Source organism: Anabrus simplex, chromosome 3 (assembly GCF_040414725.1).
Source record: "Anabrus simplex isolate iqAnaSimp1 chromosome 3, ASM4041472v1, whole genome shotgun sequence".
NCBI lineage: Eukaryota > Metazoa > Arthropoda > Insecta > Orthoptera > Tettigoniidae > Anabrus > Anabrus simplex.
This window is the reverse complement of record NC_090267.1, coordinates 142,711,569-142,729,660: the sequence shown is the minus strand read 5'-3', so window position 1 is coordinate 142,729,660 and position 18,092 is coordinate 142,711,569. Positions and strand designations below refer to the sequence as shown.

Below are 18,092 nucleotides of genomic sequence, written 5' to 3'. Positions count from 1 at the left end.
AACTAGACTGAAGGCATATATTGGAATATTCGTTTGTGTAGCTCCCAAGGCTGTTCACATAGAGGTGATATCTAATCTCACCACAACTCCATTTGTGATACAAAATTATTATAATTTTATTATAATTTTATTATAGACCCCCTATTCAATACATTATAACCTGCAACAACTGAATTTCTCGCTGCTCTTCATCGATTTAGGTCTTGTAGAGGTCAACCTCTGAATATTTGCAGCGATAATGGCAAGAACTTCATCGGAGCAGCCAAAGAAATCAAGGCCTTTCTACAAAACAACGCTGAAAGAAACCAACTCTTGATTGCAGCTGCAGGCATGGGATTGACATGGCATTTTATCCCTCCTGCAGTGCCACACTTCAGTAGAATCTGGGAGGCAGCCGTCAAGAGTCTGAAATATCACATCAGAAGAGTGATGGGTTCTCACTGCTTCACCTACACAGAATTGAGCACTCTTACAACACAAATTGAAGCTTTCCTAATCTCTTTTCCTCCACCAAGTTAAATGATGATCCTTTTGACTCTTTTTACTTCACTCTGTCCCACTTCCGTATAGGAGAGGCAATTACTACACTCCCTGATCATGATTATATTACTTCTCCCATCATCACCTTGTCCAGATGGCAATATATTCAGCAGCTCACTCAGAACTTCTGGAGGAGATAGTCAACTGAATACCTCACTAACATACAGCAAAGAAATAAATGGACAAAAAAATCCCAATCTTCAGCCTGGAGACATAGTCACACTGAAAGTAGATAACGTACCTTCTATGCAGTGGAAGATGGTAGTAATCACCAATGTACATCTCGGTAGTGACGGATTAATTCGTGTAGTGACTGTGCAGACGAACAACGGTGAATGTAAAAGGCCTATTCACAAGCTCTGTCTCTTACCGACTGTTAAATAGAAAAGGCAAGATGCCTTTTGGTGGGCAGTATGTTAGATATTATGTATATTCATTGCAAGCTAGTAAATGAAATGGCGTACGGCTTTTAGTGCCGGAAGTGTCAGAGAACATGTTCGACTCGCCAGGTTCAGGTCTTTTGATTTGACACCCGTAGGTAACCTGCGTGCTGTGATGAGGATGAAATGATGACGAAGATGACACATACACCCAGTCGTCTTGTGAGGGAAGCCATAGAGATAGAGCTGCGCCCAAATAACATCAACAGGGAAGACGGCTTCAAGTTATCAAATACATGGAGACCTGTACTGCAGAAATACATGCATAACACCACCATGGCACAGCGGGACGCACTCAAACTGTCGACAGAGGGCGGTGCATCAGTAACTTCCCTCCCAACCACCACAGCACAGCGCCACGATCCTTGAGTCCAGTTAATAGGGTAGGCCATGGATGGTACGTGCATGACTTCCATGTTCCTTCAGATAATTTCTTTGCTCACTGTCGGAGGCAAAACTTCACATGCCCTGATGAAGGCCAATGTAATTTGGCAGAAAGCTTGGCTTTATTATTAATAAATATATATATAGTGGCTTTAATCCAGTTCATTTATTTCTTTGTGTTAATACAATGAGCCACGAAAACTTACGTTCATTAATTGTTACTTTGTTATTTATTTGGAGTTATCCTATGAAGGCAGATCAAATATAAGCGGGAATTTGAATGTACCTCTGCTGTTAGTAATAATTCTGAGGCGGGGCTTTGCCAGGATGTTGGTGGGGGTGTTTGGAGAAGGGGTTTGCGCGCGCAAATGACGTGGAGAGCTGGGCTGCTTCAGTATCCCATGAATCTGCGAGAGGTGCACACGTCTGCTGCGCAATGCATCATGATCAAATTTCTCGCAAAAGAGGACACCAAACGTTGCAAAATTTTGAGACGGCTCTGCACACAGTTTGGGAAATAAACACTTTCGCAGGCTCGAGTGAATGAATGGGATAAAAAATTTGTGGCGGGAAGAGAAGCTGTGGAAAATGAACCTCATGATAGTAGACCAGACAAGCATCACTGCAGACAACAATGTTGCCATTCGTGGCATTGGCGAAGCTAGGCGAATAAAAATTTTACAAATTTAGGCCTAGAAATAAGTTACGCAAGTGTTCAAACCTTCATCAGAGATGAACTCCATTTCAGAAAATTGTCTGCCAGGTGGGTTCCTAGTCAATCAGGAACAAAAAACTTCACGCCAGGAAGTTTGTCAGACACCTATGTCTCTACAAGGAGGAAGGAGGGGATTCCTTGCATCATATTGTGACTTGTGATGTAACTTGGGTGCATCATTACCCCCTAAAGTCAAAGCAAGCGAGCATGGAGTGGCGGTGAAGAGACGACGCATGTCCGGTCAAGGCCAAAACACACCCATCTGCTGGAAAGGTGCTTGCACCATTTTCTGGGATATCCGTGGGTGTTTTGCTGGTGAATTTTCTTCACAACCAAAGAACAATTAATGCAGCATATTACCGTCGCCTTTTGGATGAAGCAAAACCTGCATATTGTAACAAGCAACGCCGGCAACCTATCCGAAACATCATTCTTCTCATTGACAATGCTAGGGCGCATACTGCCGCTTTAACGCAGGAAAAACTGGAGGCAATTCACTGGACACCTCTGGAACACCCTACCTACAGTCCAGATTTATTGCCCTGAAACTACCATTTGTTTAGAACACTCAAACAAGAACTAGGAGGACAACGGTTCGATGATGATGATGATGATGATGATGATGATGATGATGATGATGATGCAAGTGGAGGAGAGTTTATACGCAGCTGGCTCCACGCACGTCCCTCTTCCTTCTATCAGAACGGCATCAAAAACTAAACCAATCCGATAGAGAAAATGTGTATCAAAGGCAGGACACTATTTAGAAAAGTGATCTCTATATGTGTATTTTTTTGGTTGATGCAATGAATTTTAAAAAATAATTCCTGATTTGATCCGCCCTTCTATTTACCAATCACATGTGTATGTATTCATAAACTTAAGTAATATCTTTCAATAAGATTATATAGTTATTTTCAAGAAGTCTGACAGTGACCTTTATCTTAGCATTATCTCGTTAACACAATCCTTTTAAACAAGAAATTGGTACAATAATTTCTAGCATACATGTTATCAGTCAAATCATGAAAATTAGTTTGTAAGACTGTGTCAAATTTTGGCATATTGTCAATAATTGCATAATCATCTGCTTTTCAAGCATGTTTCAACACTGGTACAAAACAGTAAGCTTGTAATTGGTTATGCTCTAGCGTTTGACTAGTTATGAGCAAAAATCTGTTTTAGGGTGTAATTTTGACTGACTGGGTAAATTTCTTACTCAGCAAGTATTTTCCATTTGATGGAGTAAACATTTTAGTTGTCAGAAGAGCCCGAGATCACACGGCTGGCAAATATATTTAGTTCCTTTCGGTATGTACAGCCAAAATTGGTTAGGCATTTTTGTGGGGTCCAAAAAAGAATGCCATAAAGAGGGAACGTGTTAAAAAATAAAAAACAGTTTCGCTGTTAAATTTAAGGTTAGGTTTGAACGTAAAAATAATTACGATGAAAACAAAGAAAAAGTGTTCACAATTATGATTAATGAAATTAATGAAATAATACATTTTAAAAACACTAGCACAGTAAAACATCAAGGAAAATCGTTCTTAGAAACGCGGATTATACACGTCGCTTACAATGATGTTTAAAGTTGTCACAGGGAAGTCCAACTGCTGGGCACTTTGCACACGTTTCCTGTGTGGTTTAGCATCCACTTTCTCAATAAGCTTTAATTTTTCATCATCTATAAACTGTCTAGCTTTCTTCTTCATAAATGATTGTTCTGCAAATCACTATGCGTGAGTACAGTAGACCTAATTTATGTATGTTGTTACACAATTCACTTACGGACATAAAATTATGCACCAACATATCAGCTGTATACGTTAAGTACAATAGGCCTAATTTATGTTTGTTGTTACACATGTAAGTACAGTAGGCCTAATTTACGTACAATGTTACACAAGTCATTCAGGCCCCTTTCAGACGGCGTGGGAGTAAAACGCGCCCATGTGTATGCGCGGGTGCACCCACATCCTCTGATTCTTACATACACAGCGGGTCGAGTGGTGCAAAACTCCCCACTCTTTCCAGCGGATCCTTTTCAACACTCTTTTCAGTGTGGGTAATAAATATGGACCATAATAGTCTTTGTTTACCTTCTACACTTAAGAAAATACAAAAATAGTTCAAGCATGTTGTGTCCTTCACATTGCATTAGAGAAGGAGATGGGTACAATTTTGAGGATATTCTCTGAATAACGAGTCTAAATGGTATCACGCTTTCCCAAACACAAGGTCATTGGTATTTCTGACATTAAAGTTATTAAGTTCTCAGTGTCTCCTTCGGGTTCCATAACAACCGCTATAAATCACACAGGAGAAGAAAAAAAGCACACAGATAACTTTAAATTGAAAATGAGAAAGAAATATGTCAGATTGTTTATCATCTAAATCCATTTCTACTTTCTTATAGGTACACTATCGGGTTCTGATACAGGTCGCAGTACTGATGTCGCAACCACAGTCGATCCGCTGTGTGCAGTGACATGCATAAAAACTAATGTTCACCGAGCTTGATAGCTGCAGTCGCTTAAGTGCGGCCAGTATCCACTATTCGGGAGATAGTAGGTTCGAATCCCACTGTCGGCAGCCCTGAATATGGTTTTGCGTGGTTTCCCATTTTCATACCAGGCACATGCTGGGGCTGTACCTTAACTAAGGCCATGGCCGCTTCCTGCCCATTCCTAGGCCTTTCCTGTCCCATCGTCGCAATAAGACCTATCTGTGTCGGTGCGATGTAAAACAACTAGCGCCAAAAAAAAACTCACTAATGTTCAATAACAAGTAGCTATGGGCGTGGGAACACGACTCACCACAGACTGCCCACTCAATCTTTTTTCCTGCCCGCTGTAACTCTCTACCTTCGCATCATCTGAAAGATTTCATTTGAACAGTCAGTTCTTAGTTTAGGCTTAGGTGGACCGGCGGCTAAGCGCGGAAGTAGGTCGAACCCTCTCCATCTGAAAGAGGCCTCGCAAACTTAAAATTAAGCACAAACACATCAGACGCAAAGGGAATAAGACTGGCTTGGGACTAACGCTCCCTGCAGCTGTAGGCCAACCAACAGCCGTGCTCCGGGGCTGTGAAATTAAGTTATCTACCAAATTCTTTCCCAGGCTATTTGTTGCTGACCCGTCCTGTGTGCAACGTGGCCGGGAACGCTAATTTAAATTTCTTATGGTGGGAGTTACGAACGTACTAAATAGTGACGTAATAGTGCTATCCAGGTTTCTTTAGCATGTATTTAATAGGACATGTCCTGAGACTTCAGAATAATGGCATAACAACTAGGGAAACGCGCTAGAAAGGGACGTCTTAACCAGTTTGTTTGAACATGTTTGTTCATCACAGATTCAAGTTGTGAATATTTTTCCTCGGCACTGAATGAATTCAAGAGGAGAAGGTTTCTCCCATCCTTTAATTACAGATGGAAAACATTTTGGAACCAGTCATGCACATGCGCTTTCCCCATCTTCCCGACACATCTCCAATCAGTCATGACATATTTGAAGGTTTCCATGTACGTGATATCTTCTTGTACCCTAGGTCCAAACTGTCCATTCATTTCTTGGAAAACCATCAAGAACAATGTCCCATTTTGCTGGCTTTTGAAATGTGATATTGCACTGTGTGGGAGTGTGTAAAACTCTTTAAGCAAAGAAGCGTAGCAAGTACTTCTTTCACACCACAATAGTCATAACTTCTCTGCGTTGCCATTTTGTAGTCTAATCGAGACTTGTCCAATTTCCAAATATTAGCATCAGAGATCTCTTTCTCTTGATGCAATTCATTAATGAATGTAACAAAATTTTTAGCCACTTTTATATCATACTTTGTCTTTTACTTTGTCTTTTTTTGTTTAAGTTTTATAGACTAGTTTGGTTACTTTGTGGAACCGAATTTTCAAACACCGAATAAGTTTGTCAAGGAGGAGCTGCTGTGGAGAGAGTGTTTGGGGCAAAACAACTCTGTACTCATACAAATTCAATGTTCAATGTTCGATTTTATGACATATAAAAGACCACATGATTGCATTTGTGACCTGTTCTTCCACATAAGCTCAACCATTGTACATTGTCTAATTTCTCCATTTCTCCGTTGTGTTCAACATGGTTAATGACTTCATAAATTTGTCTTCGAGTCTTTTTAAACTTCCATACAGCATACATAGGTCCTCTTTCTATTTTGATACATGACCATCAAAGATTCGGGGTCATAATTTTCCACTGATTTATGAGGTCATCCTTTGTCATCACAAGATATATTATCTTTCTTAAACTCATCTTCATGTTTACATTCTTCTGATGATGGTGCCTCCTCCCTGACATCATCTTTATCTTTGAGTCAACAAAAATGGCTTCTTCCTCATGATCAAGTTTGCATTTTCCTTCCAAAATTGCATCAAATGTTGTCTTTATCTGTGTGTGCGTGATTTGCTGTTTATCAGAAAGCACTGTAGCTTCTAAATATTAATGCTGTAGGCATTAATAAAAGCTGCAGTAATGTTGCAAGCAGTCATAAAAATCAACGAATCCAGTGCGCTCGCCTGCATGTGGAATAGCCATATCTCGTGAAGAACTTAGGACTCGCCGTTTCATTTACACAGCTGTAGACTGTGGAGAACAGAATGTGTGGTGAAGGAAGGCAAGGTGCTAATGTATACCAACATGTATTCATGTACTCTACTATTCAGGGTGCACACTGCGAACTTGGAGCTCCTAATTTCCCTTAAAATGGTCTAACGTATAATTGGACACCCACTACCTGTTACAACTTAAAAAGACCTTCACAAATGTATAAAACTAAAATGAAATTTGCTGTCTGACTTCGTACCATTCCCTCATTAGTCAAGTGTATGGCACTTGTTACATTTATTGTCATGCCTATGTTCATACCTGTATGCAACCAAAGGCAACTCAAACTCCACAAGATGTGCGAAAGTTATGTTTGTCTGAATTTAATTTGTAGTAGTAGTTTCCTATACTTAGTGTAAGTAGTTTTATTAATTGATATCATAATTGTTTGTATTTATAAGTTACTTGTAGTATCACATTTTCGTTAATACCGTTACATGGACTCTTTTATTTAAATTTTAGATCAACGTAACTTGGGTATGTCAATGAGAGTAGAGCGGTCATCACTGGATCAAGTTAAGAAACGTTTTGAAATGAATAAAAAGAAGCTTGAAGAAAAGAAGAAAGACTATGATATAGAGCAGAGAATGAAGGAATTACGAGAAGAGGTAAATGAAGTATTACAGTCTCTAACATATAACCATCATACCTACATACATGTTGACTTTTATGCCTTTCAGCATTTAATCTGCAAGCCTCTTTAAATTAACTAAGCATCTCCACATCCTCTATTTGCAAATAGCTCTGTGACCAGATTTAGTTACATACCTGTTATCATTGAATCATTATCAATGAGTGCAATCATGGTCACCTTGCTGTCCCTCTACTTCTCTTACCCTCCATAGCCAGGTCCATAATTCTTCTTCTTCTTCTTCTTCTTCTTCTTCGTAAACTATCCTCCTCCATTCGCCTCACATGACCCCAACACTACAGTAAGTTTATCCTGATGCAAGTGTAATGGACTAGTATAACTTGGAAACAATTCTTTAACCCATGGGTAAATAATGAAAATATCGAGCTCGATGATGATGATGATGATTATTATTATTATTATTATTATTATTATTATTATTATTATTATTATTATTATTATTATTATTATTATTATTTACATAGTTATGTACAGGCTTTATTTGTTAAGAATGAAGCCATATTTGTCATTGTCGATTTAGTTAAATGTCAAGAAGTTAATATAAAGAACCACCTAATCGATACTTCATTTTTTGCCTCAGGCAAAATTGAATATATATTAACACTTACAGAACATGTTTCGACCACTTAGTGGTCATCTTCAGCTGTATAAAGAAAAAACTAAGATGAAAAACATTAGGATAATAAGCACAAGTGATACTCTTAGGTTATAATGAAAAAAATTGCTGTGCTGACTGTTTGGTAAAAGTTCTTTGGTGACTCCTTTGTTATAAAATGGCGGTCACCTGATCTGGACATCTTGCCTCTCGTTCTTATTTGGAAAAGATGTTTATTCTGCGCTGTCCAGAAGGTCTGTGTTTGAGTGCGATCTAGTGTAGTAGCGATGTGACACAGTCTGACAGTTCGTGCAATACTCTGGAGAGAAGGGAAGTCGAGTTCTTTCGTCATCTAATATATCAAGTGCGGGAGGAGGAAGATTAGGCTGTGCTTCTGCGATGTCGTGTTTGATTATATCTCTTGTCCATCTTGTCTGTTTCCTGTCTAACCATTCCAAGTATTTACTGGAAAACATCCACATCGTTCTTGATAAATTAGAAAACGTTGAACAGAATCTTAACGAAAACGAGCAAAAAAACATCTTATACGAGCATATCAGTAAATACTTGGAATGGTTAGACAGGAAACAGACAAGACGGACAAGAGATATAATCAAACACGACATCGCAGAAGCACAGCCTAATCTTCCTCCTCCCTCACTTGATATATTAGATGACGACAGAACTCTACTTCCCTTCTCTCCAGAGTATTGCACGAACTGTCAGACTGTGTCACATCGCTACTACACTAGATCGCGCACAAAGACAGACCTTCTGGACAGCGCAGAATAAACATCTTTTCCAAATAAGAACGAGAGGCAAGATGTCCTGATCAGGTGACTGCCATTTAATAACAAAGGAGTCACCAAAGAACTTTTATCAAACAGTCAACACAGCAATTTTTTTCATTATAACCTAAGAGTATCACTTGTGCTTATTATCCTAATGTTTTTTCATCTTAGTTTTTTCTTTATACAGCTGAAGATGACCACTAAGTGGTCGAAACATGTTCTGTAAGTGTTAATATATATTAAATTTTGCCTGAGGCAAAAAATAAAGTATCGATTAGGTGGTTCTTTATATTAACTTCTTGATAATACTCATCGATACGGTCATGAAATGGACGACTTGTAACTTAGTTTAATGTAACAAAAACTTTCTAGTCTGTCAAACACACAGCAATTACCATATAAATTATAACACTATAAACATACCTGTAAAATACACACTATTGTACAAAGAACGGCATGTTTCATTCTACAAGAACATCCTCAGATTCTATCAAATCACTTAAAACATGCTTATATATGTACAGTATTGTTTATGTTGCATAAACTTGTCAATGATACAGAGTATAGTGATAACATGAACCAGTAATGACAAAAAGTAAATTTACATGTATTAATATACAGTGAAACTCGGTTAAGAAGTTCCCGAATAAGAAGTTTTCCTGCCTAAGAAGTGCAATATTCTTGGTCCCTTGATCAGTTGCATTAAGATATATGTATATTTTTCCCGTTTAAAGTGTTCTGTTGTAAATATATTTCCTAGTTAAACAGTTCAGATTTTAGAGCCCCTTGAGATAAAAAACGTCCGCTCAAAGCAGCCCATGGTTAGAACCCTCCAGTCTCCACGCAAGTTGCACCCTGTGTTGGACCGTTCGCGCGCTCTTGGTGTGTCTCTGGTGTCACACAACCTGTGCGGGCTTTCCAAGGCCATACGACGTCATGCTATGACAATACGGACATCAGATGCTCACTCTCACCTTGTGGAATCGAATCGAACCCATCAGTCGAAATTTTCACTCCACCGTTCCATTTAGCAGAATAGAATCAAACAGGATTCTACGTGGGAAACATAAAGCACGCAATGGATGGTTTGATAAAACTTTAATGCAGTAATTTGCGGGCCGCGACAGGGCGAAGTCATTAATCGAGGTGGCCTAAACCTTAATTAAAAACCGTAAAGTGTATTTGTCCACAACATGACTGTTAATCTACCACAAAATTGAATATTCTAACCTGTTTGATTTTTCATTTCCTTGCTTATTTCCTTCCAGGCATTCTCTCTTACGTTGTTGCAATAATACTTATGGGTCTTGTCGTAGAGGAAATTGCGTTTTTGAACTAAACTGACAAGATTTTCCGTGTCCATTATTAGTGAGGTGAACAAAAACAACTTCCCGACTCCAAGCAGGAAACAGCCGACTTGCCAGAAGCCAGGTGATATACATGCCGCCAAACAGCCGGCCGAAAGATCCCGATCGTCTACGAAGTTGAACGAATGTTGATAGCCAACTGGGTGTTGGTGGGAGGCACACACAGGCATTGCAATACCACATTTTGGCATAAAATTGAAAGTTATTTTTAATTTTACCTTTATACGAGCTAAACATTGTATTATCGTGTCACTCGTAATTATTACTTCGCATTATTAGAACGTAGCACAAGGATGAGGAGACACGAAATAAAATTCTCACGGGGAAAGAAACTGTTTACATTTAGATGTGCTAGCGTTGCTATTGCACCTTTATCACTCCCACGTAACACCCCAGATACTTTTCCATGCACTCATTTCTGCAACTTTGAACCTGTGTTTCTTTTCTTCATTACCTATAGCATGAAGAGGATTGAAGCAGGAAAATAAACTCAATACTGGCTTGGCCATGCGGTACTTGCGAAACAGCCAGAAACTACGCCCGTTGCCGTGACAACCAGTAGGAATGCAGGGGTGATTTAGGCATAGGTTCTAAGAATCTCTAAGAATAAGTTGCCATATTTCCCATTTGCTGCCGTTATCCTTGAAGCCAGTGTCGCGGGTGTGAGGAAGATAGAAAGCACATGCTAACAAACTGTAGTACACGCCTTGTAAGCCTAAGCTACGGATTGCCAAGCATAGTGTAGCGTCGTAATTAGTATGAAGAGGAGTCGCGAAGTTAGTTGTACTTGTAATATCAACGTACAAACGGTTTTAAGTGAAAATGAGTGGAACTCAGAGGAAAGAGATGAAGCGAAAGGCATTAACAATAAAAGACAAAGTGGAGATTATAAGGAAAGTGGGGTCATCTACACTTTCCCGTGTTGCTTTGGAAAAGGAGCTGAAGATGCCGCCGTCTACATTAAAAGGCATTATAGCAAAGAAAGAAGAGATCTTTGCTTCTGCAGGGAATCCTTTAGCAATTTGCAAGGAAGTTAAATCTGAAAAGTACGATGAAATAGAACAAGCTTTGCTAATATGGTTTAAACAGCAGCGAAGTTTAAACATACCTTTCAGTGGGACTAATGTGAAGGAGAAAGCCGAAAAATTGCATGCAAATTAAGGGTACCTTTTACCGCGTCGAACGAGTTGCTGGACCGCTTTAAAAATCGAGCCGGCATCGTTTACAAAACAATTTGTTCCGAAGCAGAGAGTGTGTGTGCGGAGGAAAGGGAAGCGTGGAAGGAAATGATTCTGCCTGCTAAAATAAGCAAATTTTGCAACGTTTTTAATCTCAATGAATTCGCACTTTTTTACCAGCCTATTCTGGATATGTCTCTAGTTTTGAAGAGAGAATCTTGCCATGGGGTAAAATTAAGTAAAATATATTTATTATACGATATGTTCAATTATTTTTCTTTATCTCTAAAAATATTGTCATGGTAATCGAATTTTTATATTGTGGCTTTCTGTTAGCAGCTCTTATATATCAGCCTATTTTGGTATTGTTCACAAACAAGGAAATCTTTTGGCTGTGTGTTTCACATGTATTTCAAAGTGCAGAATAAGTATTTGGGCATTACCCCTTTTAAGTAGTTTCTTGCTTAAGAAGTTTCTTTTTTGCAGTCCCTTGAAAGACTTCTTAACAGAGTTTCACTGTAATTAAAAACTTAAACTTATGTACTTATCTAGACTGCCGATGCTAAGTCCGTTGTCACCAAACACTATTTCAGGACCGTGGTCATGGAAAGTTTTTGGGTAAAGCATACTGCTCACGGAGAGGGGAGGAAAAGCATGGGAGGGGCCTTGTGGAACGTTGTGGATCTCTTCTATTGGATGTCAAAATCTAGTATACTGTACCATGGAGAGGGGAGCGGGAAGTAGGGCGGAGCAAGTGGAGTGATGTGGAACCTTCTATCAACACTGGAGAGGGGAGAGAAGGTTATTGACCTACTTCATGTTAAAATGCACTTTTATGTAATATGGATGAATGCAAATTAATGATTTAGGTGAATAAAGTAAGGAATTGAAATAGAGACTGTTAAATATTATTATGAGAAAAGTTAATTTAATGAGTAAGTGTTGTCCAGATGTTGTGTGTGTAAAGCAAAGAGAGGGGAATTTTTTAAGAGTGAATGGTTATTTAGGTTAGTTGCATTCGCATTTCTTGCAATGTAAATTTCTATTGCTTCCTTTATATTCAAAGATGTACTTTTATTTTCGATGTGTAAAATTTTTAGATCAGTGTTGATGTCTGTCAAATGGCGTGAAGAGTCGTATATGTGCTCCCCGAAGGCTGAATGCCAATTATATCTGATCGCGTTTTTGTGTTCTTTGTATCTTGTGTGGAAATTACGTTTCATTTGACCTATATATGTGGCAATGCAGTTAGGTTCTTGGCACTTGAGTTCATATACTCCTGACTTTGAGAAAGGGTCTTTTTTGTTTAGGTTGCACTTGCTGCTGTGTCTTTGTAATGTATTGTTCGTTCTAAAGGCTAGTTTTAAACATTGTTTCATAAAAAATTAGCTACTTTGTATGTGTTAACATAGTTGAGAAATGATTTACGAGGATGGTTTGAAAAGTTCTCGGAATCACCACTAGATGTCAGTGCTAGAGCAACGAGGTTCCCACGCAATAATCGCACATCCTTTGTGAGTGAACACGTGGCGCGTCAGTGCTCTAGCTGCAGGAGTGTGGTAGTGACGACTCTTTGTTGTTGTTCCCGCATAGTGATTTGTGGCAATGGAAAAAACTAGATTCGAGCAGTGATTAAATACTTTGTAAAGAAAGGTATGAAAGCAAAGGAAATTCATGCCAACTTTCAGAACACACTGGGGGACTCTGCTCCTTCAATTTCAACTGTTGCCAAGTGGACCAGCGAGTTTAAATTTGGTCGGGAGAGCTTGTAGTGGACGACCCCAGAATTTATCGCAAAAGTACATAAAATGGTCATGGGGGATCGTCGACTGAAAGTGCGGGAGATTGCTGAAGCTGTAGGAATGTCTTCTGAATGGGTATATTATATTTTAACCGAAGAATTGGGTATGAAAAAATTATCCGCAAGATGGGTACTGCGGCTCTTGACATTGGACAATAAACGCACCAGATTGGAAATGTCCGAACAAAGTCTGGCCTGTTTTCAGTGCAACCAACAAGATTTTTTGCGCTGGTTTGTGACTACAGATAAAAAACTTGGGTCCACTACTATACCCCTAGACAAAACAGCAGTCAAAGCAGTGGAAACATGCTTTTTCACCACCACCAAAGAAAGCAAAGGCAGTGCGTTCAGCCGGAAAGGTCATGGCCTCAGTTTTCTGGGATGCAAAAGGCATTCTGCTGATAGATTATCTTCCTACTGGCCAAAAAATTACGGGTCAATACTATGCAAACCTCCTAGACCAACTACAGGAAAAGATACGTGAAACAAGGCCTGGTTTGGCAAGGAAAAAGGTCATCTTTCATCAGGACAATGCTCCGCCCCACACAAGTGTTATTGCCATGGCAAAACTTCATGAACTGGGGTACGAATTGTTGCCACATCCACCTTATTCACCTGATTTGGCACCATCAGACTTTCATCTATTCCCCAAGCTGAAAATTTTCCTCAGTGGACGGAGATTTTCTACAAGGGAAGAACTGACAGCCGAATTGGAGAGGTATTTTGCAGGCCTGGAGGAATCTCATTTTCGAGATGGGATCAAGGCATTGGAACATCGCTGGACCAAATGCGTTAGTCTACAGGGAGACTATGTTGAAAAATAAAAGCAGTTCCACCGAGGTAAGATACTTAATTCTAATACATTCCGAGAACTTTTCAAACCACCTACGTATATCCTAGACTGTAGTGCCTTATTCCCAGACCTTACATACCAATTTTCATTCAATTCTATTCACCCATTTTCTCGTGGTCTTGGCACTGATGTGAACTTTGCAACAAAAATCGAAATTCATGAATATCTCTGTCATCATAGCTGAAATGGTAAAAATGTATGAGACATAAATGATCAGAAATTTAATTCTTTATAACTTTAGTTATGTAGTATGTATTGAGAGGACCACTAATAACATTAATATTTGAGAATTAAATTTTATGCCTTCCCTTACACTACCATTTCACTCAGCGTGAATAAAATTATTTATGGCCTAGATTGTAGTGCCTCATTCCTCAACTTTACATACCAATTTTCATTCAATTCTCTTCAGACATTTTATCGTGATGCGCGTACATACATACGTAGTACATACATACGTAGTACATACATACATACAGACAGAAATAACGGAAAAATTAAAAAGTGCATTTCCTTGTTACTGTGGACATACTGTAATTATTACAGAAATACCATTCCTTTTAAATTCTGAGCAATGTACAGACTAAGCTCTTATTTTATATAGATGGTGTACTTACTAAGTCAGTAAACAAACAAATAACAATACAAAAGGTGGGACATCACAGGAAAAAAAAAGGCCACAATATACCAATATTTCCTGTCCTCTCTTGACCTGGGTAGTTCAGCGGCATCACCATCAATCGATCAATCAATCAGCCACTCAATACTGATTTACATTTAGGGCAGTCGCCCAGGTTGCAGATTCCCTATCTGTTGTTTTCCTAGCCTTTTCTTAAATGATTTCAGTGACATTGGAAATTTATTGAACATCTCCCTTGGTAAGCTATTCCAATCCCTAACTCCCTTTCCTATAAATGAATGCCCCAATTAAGTCCTCTTGTATTCCAACTTTGTCTTCATATTGTGATCTTTCCTACTTTTAAAGACGCCACTCAAACTTATTCGTCTACTAATGTCATTCCACGCCATTTCTCCGCTGACAGCTCGGAACATACCACTCAACATACCACTTGACCATCTTTTGGATCCAATTGATTACTGTACTAACATAACTAAACACTGACATCAGCTAGTTTTAACACAACATTTTATCATTAGCAACGTCTCCACAAGAAGTTCCATCTTCTTTTCTACGACTTTCTGACAAATCGACCATACATATTTAAACACATTTGATACGTTCACACTTCTATTTTAAATAACTGACATTGATTTTATTATCTTGAACTGAGAGATCCTCACTTGGACTATGTGCAAGTAGAGTAGCATCCTGCTTCATGAATTTACTGAGCTCAGAACATTTTAAGCAAGCCTCGGACATATGGGAGTAATGGAATCCCACTCCCATATGACAGGCGAGGGACTCCTTGGAAACAACTTGGCGAACGAAATGGAATTCGATGGGGAGCTATCAATATTAATGGGGCTTATGGAAGAAAGAAGGTAGAACTGGTTGAGTCAGCAAAGAGGATGCATCTGGATGTGCTAGGAGTAAGTGATATTCTGGTAATGGGAGATAATGAGGAAGAGATAGGAGATTATAAAGTGTACTTGACGGGTGTTAGAAAGGGAAGGGCAGAGTCTGGGGTAGGGCTCTTTATCAGGAATACCATTGCACGCAACATAGTTTCTGTTAGGCACATAAATGAGCGAATGATGTGGGTAGATTTGTCAGTTGGAGGAATTAGGACAAGAATTGTGTCCGTGTATTCACCATGTGAGGGTGCAGATGAGGATGAAGTTGACAAGTTTTATGAAGCATTGAGTGACATCGTGGACAGGGTCAACAGCAAGGATAGAATAGTGTTAATGGGCGATTTCAATGCGAGAGTTGGGAATGGAACTGAAGGAAACGAAAGGGTGATCGGTAAATGTGGGGAAGATATGGAAGCTAATGGGAATGGGAAGCGTTTGCTGGACTTCTGTGCTAGTATGGGTTTAGCTGTTATGAATACATTCTTCAAGCATAAGGCTATTCACTGCTACACATGGGAGGCTAGGGGTACCAGATCCATAATAGACTATATCTTAACAGACTTTGAATTCAGGAAATCTGTTAGGAATGTACGAGTTTTCCGGGGATTTTTCGATGATACAGACCACCATCTGATCTGTAGTGAACTAAGTATCTCTAGGCCTAAGGTAGAGAAAGTGAAATCTGTTTGCAAACGAATAAGGGTAGAAAAAAATCTCCAGGATGAGGAAATTAGACAGTAGTACATGGATATGATTAGTGAGAAGTTTCAAACAGTAGACAGTAAGCAGGTTCAGGATATAGAAAGTGAATGGGTGGCATACAGGGATGCTGTAGTAGAAACAGCAAGGGAATGCCTAGGAACAACTGTGTGTAAAGATAGGAAAAAGTGAACATCTTGGTGGAATGATGAAGTGAGAGCAGTCTGTAAACGTAAAAAGAAGGCTTATCAGAAATGGCTCCAAACAAGGGCCGAGGCAGACAGGGATTTGTACGTAGATGAAAGAAACAGAGCAAAACAAATAGTTGTTGAATCCAAAAAGAAGTCATGAAGTCATGGGAAGATTTTGGTAATAACCTGGAAAGGCTAGGTCAAGCAGCAGGGAAACCTTTCTGGACAGTAATAAAGAATCTTAGGAAGGGAGGGGAAAAGAAAATGAACAGTGTTTTGAGTAATTCTGGTGAACTCATAATAGATCCCAGGGAATCACTGGAGAGATGGAGGGAATATTTTGAACATCTTCTCAATGTAAAAGTAAATCATTCTAAAGGTGGGCCGGCACAAGGTTGCACTTGATAGTAGTAAGTCATGTTGGCATCACTACAAAAATCAAGTGAAGAACGTCACCCGTCAGTCAGAATCACCAATCACCACTACTTTTAATGTCAGACACATTTCCACATTTTATTCACGTTAATTCGTATTTAATTCCGCATAGTGATTATACATTTTTATTTGCTTTCACAAATATGAGCATTTTAAAAAATTATAAGGTTTATGCGAGCCACAAAATAAAAACGAACTATTTTCAGTTGATTGTTTTTGGCAATATGGGTGGTATAGTGGTGCCATATATAAGTAGCTTGACTACTGTATTTAAGTGTTGCCGTTTTGTCTGTCGCCGCTAGCACGTGGTCGGGTGTGATTCGCGCGTTTATGAAAGTTTTGTTTTGATTGTGAGATAATTGTGAATATTTATTTTAACGAATACAGTGCGATGTCTTGGAAATGACAACATAGTCATTAAACGCGAAGTGGAGTGTCCCTTAATAGTCAGGCATTAGAATTAGTGCGGAGAATTCGTGAGTTTTACGAGAGGGGGAGGAAATTCGTAAGCTTGTATAGCCGTCTCTCTGTTCCTGCAGATCATGTTGTGGAACGCATTTTCAAAGCGTTCTGTTGTTTAGAGAGGTGTTCGCCTCCAGGAACAGAAGGAAAAAGGGACTGGGGTACATAGCAGTAGCGGAAACGGGGCTGATAGTAGGGACTTTTTTCACAGCACTCCGGGAAAGGGACAAATCTCCTGTAACAGGAATTAATTCTTTCCAAGCTGATGCAATACAAAGACACGAGTACGATTATTACAACTCAAAGTCCCTTCTGTCATTGTTATGGACAGTGCACTTTATCATTCCATAATAATGGACAAGACCCCTACTTCGAGCGCCCGTAAAGAACTGTTAGTGGAATGGCTGCAGTAAATAAATATCCCAGTGCATATGTGTATGACTAAATTAGTCGACAAGGTAGCGAAGGAACAAGGCCACGAGGTTATTAGGTTGCCGCCGTACTACTGTCACTTTAACCTCATTGAGTTGGTACGGTATGGGGTGAAGTAAAACATTACGTACGCATTAATAACAAGTCCTTCACAGTTACTGAAGTGGAAGGTCTGTTCCGGGAGAGTATTACTCGAATGGATGCGGCTTTGTGGAGGAAAAAGTTAGCCATGTCGCAGCATTCATTAACTCGGCAATTGTAATACATGGCATCATCAGTGACTGTCAGGACTTGATGATCTGCCTAGACGACGATGACAATGACAACGAAGGCGACGGTAGTGATGGCAGTGATCTGGAGGTTATCTGGTATACCGGGCGAGTT

General features: G+C 39.3%; 1 protein-coding gene across 1 annotated transcript in view; it reads left to right on the top strand.

Annotated features, from left to right (window-relative positions):
• Positions 1 to 18,092, top strand: part of LOC136867116 (zinc finger matrin-type protein 2) — a 120,045-nt gene that overhangs the window by 78,842 nt on the left and 23,111 nt on the right. The window contains exon 4 of the mRNA XM_067144220.2: positions 7,179 to 7,324. Coding sequence (XP_067000321.1) covers positions 7,179 to 7,324 — 146 coding nt within the window. The remainder of the gene's footprint in view (positions 1 to 7,178; positions 7,325 to 18,092) is intronic.